At 25.8% G+C, this 6645-nt stretch overlaps 1 protein-coding gene across 1 annotated transcript; it reads right to left on the bottom strand.

Moving 5' to 3' along the window:
* Nucleotides 1-3612: 3612 nt before the first annotated feature.
* LOC135930712 (DENN domain-containing protein Crag-like) lies at nucleotides 3613-4800 on the bottom strand. The gene is made up of 4 exons (XM_065467513.1): nucleotides 4779-4800; nucleotides 4545-4734; nucleotides 4364-4500; nucleotides 3613-3680 (listed from the first exon to the last, which is right to left on the bottom strand). Exons 2-4 carry the CDS (start codon nucleotides 4728-4730, stop codon nucleotides 3668-3670), a joined length of 336 nt encoding a protein of 111 aa, XP_065323585.1. The 5' UTR covers nucleotides 4731-4734; nucleotides 4779-4800; the 3' UTR covers nucleotides 3613-3667.
* Nucleotides 4801-6645: the final 1845 nt, after the last annotated feature.

Raw genomic sequence — 6645 nt, 5'->3', positions numbered from 1 at the left:
CGTTGAATTGGATTTCTTTTAAAAAATATTGCGTGCAAGATAATTTTATATCCCTTCCCTCCCCAATAATTAATAAAAACAAATCATAAAATCAAATATATTATGGTTCTTAAAAATTTTAATGGTTTATCCCGTCTGGTAACAGCTTAGAAATTTATTAGATGTAGAGTAGGTTTTCTCTAAAGTGCATTCTAACCAGTGGCGTAGACAAGTGGAGAGGAAGCTTGGGGTTAGAACTCCTACCATAACTCCCGAAAAATAAATTCTTTTAAAAAAATAATTTCTTATAAATTTAATAATATAATTTATATTGTTAAATTATCTATAAGAAAAGGAAAGGAAAGTAAAGGAACGTAAAGTAAAGTAAAGGAAAGTAAAGGAACGTAAAGTAAAGTAAAGGAACGTAAAGGAAAGGAACGTAAAGGAAAGGAACGTAAAGGAAAGGAACGTAAAGGAAAGGAACGTAAAGGAAAGGAACGTAAAGGAAAGGAAAGGAAAGGAAAGGAAAGGAAAGGAAAGGAAAGGAAAGGAAAGGAAAGGAAAGGAAAGGAAAGGAAAGGAAAGGAAAGGAAAGGAAAGGAAAGGAAAGGAAAGGAAAGGAAAGGAAAGGAAAGGAAAGGAAAGGAAAGGAAAGGAAAGGAAAGGAAAGGAAAGGAAAGGAAAGGAAAGGAAAGGAAAGGAAAGGGAAAGGAAAGGAAAGGAAAGGAAAGGAAAGGAAAGGAAAGGAAAGGAAAGGAAAGGAAAGGAAAGGAAAGGAAAGGAAAGGAAAGGAAAGGAAAGGAAAGGAAAGATTTCTCTAATAGATGCCCAAACCCTTCTGCCATCTGTTAGCAAAATCTCTAGAATTGCATAATCTTTTTTGGTTAAAATATTGGGTTACTCGTTTTTAAAAATCAACCGTTTAACAAAACTAATCTTGATACTAAAAAACAAAAAATGTCGTTTCCCCATTTAGAATTGTTTTAAATTTGAAGCTGAGAAATAAATAAAATTCAAGAACCCGTCGGATATAAACAATTTGCCCGGATCCGTCATACTGTCATTTTTTAAAAAATTCTGATAGATTCCGTAGGATTAAAATTATAATTATGGTCATTTAAAAATTAAAATTTGTAATATTATTTCACCGTCATAAAAACCTTTGATTTAATTTTTTTAAAATTGTAATAATTCTAGTACGATCAAAGATATATGGAATCCTTGTATATAATGTAAAATATAATTATGGTTTACTAAAGCAGAAGCCATTAAAAGTGTATTAAAATTTTTTTAATAAAGAGGCGGCAGAAATTATCTTTAATTGAAAGGTATGATTATACTATGTTTGATTTTGTTTTTTGTAAAGGTACAGTGACTATCTCTTAACAAAGTATAATTCGAATATGATTCCTATTCCTTATATCAATATCCATTTTTAAAAAAAGGATAGTGCTTTTATATTTTAAAAAAATCTCATATTTAACTTATTTTGAATATTTAAAAATTCTTGATGGACAAGAATCAACATGACAGAGACCACCAAAATAAAGCGTAGCTCCAGCAATAATGAAACTGATGCAGAAGTGATGGAAAGCTAGATTCATTAAAGTACAAATTAGCTCATCATTATCAAATAGATATTAGCCCGACAATGATCATCGTCAGGAGAATCTAATTAAAAGCAGTTTATAATGTAAGGATCCACAGTAAATTTTAAAAAAAATTAAAAACAATATATCGGCGGTCTTATACCCTTGTAAATCTTGTTAATATGTTAATCGGCAAGTCTCAAAAAAAAAGAATGTAAAGAATTGGCGTGCACCTAAAATGTAAGGTACGTCCTAAAGAAAGTTATTAGCCAATTACTAATTGACAAAATTAAATATAATAATAAAAAATAATTTTCCAATTAGGATGTGTTTAAAGATAGAATGAAATATAATCTGTTTTTCGCCATAAACCATAGAATTTAATATTTCAATCTATCATTATTATACATGACAGTATAATCAGCTTATATAATCTCCCAATTTATAACGTTTACATTATTAACGTTTACATTATTAACGTTTAGAATTTGGATAAGAGAAATTTTCATTTTAATTTCCCACTTTTAAATAGGCCGGGAACAAATTATTCATTTCGATTTTATTAGATTTGTATTTTATATCCTCATTATTTGATCGTTCGATATTATTCTTAGGTATTTAATACTATAAAAACATTTTATTTTTTTACTTTATTATTCCATTATTTTTTGAATAGAAATTAATACATTTTTACGTTTTTGATACCCCTTCTCAATAAAATTAGGCATGAATTATCTCACTGAATTACTAATTTTCGGAGTTGTTAAAAGATACATTTTAAATGGATCTATATAAAGATACATCGACTAAAATGAATCTAGATACATATACTATTTTATCCTCTTTATATATAGGGTTCATTGTTATTCTCGGGCAGAAACTCTGATTATGATGGCACAAAATACGTAAACAACATTTTAATATTTTATTCTCAGTCAATTCGAACACCATATATAAAAATAATAATTAAATGAATTCTCATTTAAAACGAGCATTTATTATTAAAAAAAAATTTATATTAAACTTATAATTTGTTAATTTTAATGAAATATCTATAAATTTAAAATTCTATATAAATTTATTTGCTTAAAATAATTTTGTGCATCAATGGTATTGTTTTTAATCATTAATGGACGTCATGGCTAAGCAGGAATTATTTATATATTACTTTAAGTGATAAAAATATCCTTTAGAATCTTGAACTGATATCTATAGATTTAAATGGGGACAAATGATATTTAATTAATATCTTTTTATATATAAGTTTTAATATTTTATATATAAGTTTAAATATTTTGTATAATATTTTTTAATTTTTTATAATATTAGTCTTAATATTTTTATATATCCATTTAAATTATATGCTCATATGAGATAAAATGAATTTTGCATTCAAATATTTTATTTTTAATATAAAAAGGCATTAAATTACAGTATACCACTTAAAAGTATCTAAAACAAATTCTGACACCTCTAAGATAGTATCTATATATGGACACTTTTATAAAAGTATAGCAAATACGTTATTTTTGTGTCTAGATACATTAAAAACTCAGCTAATTTTAGTAATGCATCATGGCCACACACTTTTGATAACATTAATTCCTGAATTCTGCATCAAAATTCTTAACATACTTCATTGATCTAGGGCAAGATATGAGAAATATTTTTAATATTTTAATTTTCAATCAGATAACTATTTTATGGGATTCAGATTTTTGTATTACTTATGGTTATATAATTCTTTAAAAATTGTATAACAAAAGATAACAATAAAAAGTTTCACTTTATACATAGTAAAATATGCAAAAAAACATATAAGAAAATAATTGAATCAATAAATTTTTTGGTTTTACATTAAATTAAATTTCAAGAAGAAATCAAATTTATTTAAATTTAATTATAGTTACTTAATCAAATAAATTATGATTTTTTTATTATAAAAAAAATTTTTTTATATGAAATTTATTATTACAATTTTACTTGCATATATTATGAATATGAATTTGATAAGATTATTAAGTATATAATAAATTGTAATTTTGCCAAATTTTATATCTTGAATGTTCCCTTTTTCTTCATTATTTTCTTCTTTTTTTTTACTTATTATTTCTATATTCAAAATTTTTAATTTTTGTAATTTATTAGTCAAAGATTAGGTTTTAAAAAACAAATAAAGTAAAATTTTATTGTATTTAAATATAAAGTCTGGATGAGGTATAAATTATAAATAAATTTTCATGATTTTAAACACATTTAATGTAAATGCACTCATATATTGAAAAACATATTATGAATAAATTATTGCTATGAAATTCTAAAAGTGTAAAGCTTCCTTATGAGATATGTTTAAATTTTTAAAAAATCAGATTTTAAATTAATTAGACTCCTAAACCCATATCCCTCCCCCCAGTGAATGATAATATCACTCCTTGCCCCTTTAGAATTTACCAACTTCTTACCAGATCAAAATTAACAAAAAAAATAAATTCAAAAACAAACTATCCCAAGCCTTCCCAACTTCTTTTAAAATAATGATACTGTAATCATAACTGACTACCCTCCTCCAATTTCAATCAATTTTTCATAACCCTCACTCCCCATATAGAAGCCTCTATATAAGCATATCAAAATAATATCTTAAAATAATTTTATATTCAAATTATCATAAGATTTATTATTTATACTCTAAATTATCATAACATTTATTATTTTATACTCTAATATAATTTTATATAAAATTTTAAAAAAAATAAAATTTATAGAATGAGTAATATATTTTATATTAAAAATACCCTATATCAACTATTGGAGGTTTTTCTCGTCCCCTTTTATAACAAAGATATACATTTGGACTTCTTAAACTTCCGTGATTTAAATCTGCGGGATACCCTGTGGGAGTGTTTTCAATAACAACAAAACCTGGAGGTGGCTATTAAAATTATATATATAATAATAAAAATATTTCGTTTTCACTTCTTCTCCCAGGCTTCTAAATATTATAGCCAATTCAATTATAGGAGGAATTGATTTAAATTCCTGTGGTGGTTCCATCTCAGCTGGAATACAGTTTTCCAATAACTCTGGATCTTTTTCTGGAAGCCCTGCAACAACGAAATATTCAGCTAAATTATTAGAATTCCTATCATATTGAGATTCCATGTCGCTGTGATATATACAAAATTAAAATTAATGGTTTTGAATGTTAACTGGTATATTGTGCTTGGTATAAAACAAGATTGCCATTTATTTATAGAGCGTCAGTCAATGGTATAAAGAGCAAATAAGTAAAATTTTCAAATGCTCATAATTTTAACGATATTTTAGGAGAAAAAGAATATTTATTTGAAAATAAAATGAAAATCACATGTTTTTTAAATTAGTTTTAAGGAATAGTTTGGGAAATATCTCTCACAATAAAAGACCAGTGTCACTTACTCCTTGCCTTGGTATGCAATCTTTGATATTAGAATTATACCAAGCAGACGCGTACGCAATAATTTGGTCTGGGGTATGGGGGGGAGGGGGGGGGGTGGTAATAAAAATTTTAAAGTTATATCATTGAGCATAAATTTATTAGGACTAATAACTTTTCTAATACACAATTTTAAATATTAATGTGAATTATAAAAAAATTATATGTATAGGCATATAAAAAACTATAAAATAAATGTGAATTAAAAAATATTAAACGGATATAAATAGCGACATTGAAAAACTTAGAAATAAATGTGAATTATAAAATATAAAGTGAATATAACCACCATATGAATCACTTAAATGACCCAAAATAGAAATTGGGAAATTTTTGAGCCTTTAAAATATATATATAAAGTATAAATAATTTAAATGTTGGAAATATAAATTAATACACAAAAGGTTTCTGAGGAATAATTGAATTTTGTATGTTTTGATCTAATTTTTAAATTATCTCATCCTTGCTTAGCGTTAAATGCCTAGAAATATTCAAAAGATCTAAACCATTTAATCTACTTTCAGAAGTTTTGCTTCATAGGTATGTTTTTCAGAGACTTGCAGGCCTAGCACCCGGGCTGGACCATATTTTAATATTTTTAAATATACCCGTGCCGCTAAAATTTTTTAAAAAAAACACCCGGGCTGGGCCTGAAAATTTTTAAAAAAAATATCCGGGCCGTGCTATATAAATATTTGAAATCGCCATTATTACCTATAAAAATAAAAAATAAATATAATTTATTTTAGAAAAATTCGGATCGGGCCTGAATTCAAAAGCCGAGCTGGGCCTAAAAAAATTTTTTTTAAAACCCCGGGCTGGGCCGAAAAAATTTTAAAAAAAAAATTAGGGCCGTGCTCTGCAAATAAAACCTCTGCAGAGCTCTGTTATTCTTAAAAAGAGAATTCTCTCATTAGTTTACTAATGGGAAGTATATATATAACCATTATAATACATTGGAAATATAATCTAAAATGTGTTTGAAATCAAAGCATCCATAGCATTTTTTGGGATTATATCAACCATAGTTAATCTTTTAATCATATTTATTCAGCTAATAAGGCATCATAAGATACTTTAACATCTTCATGATAAAAATTTAATTAATTTTTTTTTTCTATCACCATCTGAAAAAGGTTGGGAATGCTTTTGTGGAAGTTCTGCATGAATTAATAACCATTCATTTATCTGGGTTATAAATTTATCTAAGATATGGGACATTTGTTTTATAATACTCTTCTACTGATCCTATATTAATGTTTTGATGATGAGCTTGCTTGTTGCAAGTAATAACATATAAAATATGAAATTCTTCATCAACATTAGCTTTAATTTTCTTGAGTTCTAATAAAATGGTCTCCGCTATTCTCATCTTAATCAAGTCTATGTCATGTTTTTGAAAAGTATTACATAAAATAGTTGTATAATTACATAATAAATTCTTATGAGAAAAAAAATCTGGAATAAGTATTGAATTCAATAATTTTCTTGCTTCTTAGGAGATATTTCTTTCAAACCATTATGATATTTCAGTAATAGCATTAATACTCGGCTCTTCTAACTCTATAAAAACTATTATTGCTTGATGGCGGAGACTCGATC

The sequence above is a fragment of the Gordionus sp. m RMFG-2023 genome, unplaced genomic scaffold (genome assembly GCF_954871325.1).
Source record: "Gordionus sp. m RMFG-2023 unplaced genomic scaffold, tfGorSpeb1-WG-v2 contig_340, whole genome shotgun sequence".
Taxonomy (NCBI): domain Eukaryota; kingdom Metazoa; phylum Nematomorpha; class Gordioida; order Chordodea; family Parachordodidae; genus Gordionus; species Gordionus sp. m RMFG-2023.
The sequence above is the reverse complement of the archived record's forward strand: the minus strand, read 5'-3'. Positions and strand labels throughout refer to the sequence as shown.

Excerpts from the sequence above, each read along its gene's own strand:
- LOC135930712 (XM_065467513.1), bottom strand. The coding sequence starts at position 4,730 with ATGGAATCTCAATATGATAGGAATTCTAATAATTTAGCTGAATATTTC. Across the intron at positions 4,501-4,544 it reads TTAGAAGCCTGGGAGAAGAA|CCACCTCCAGGTTTTGTTGT; the intron begins GTGAAAACGAAA and ends TAATTTTAATAG.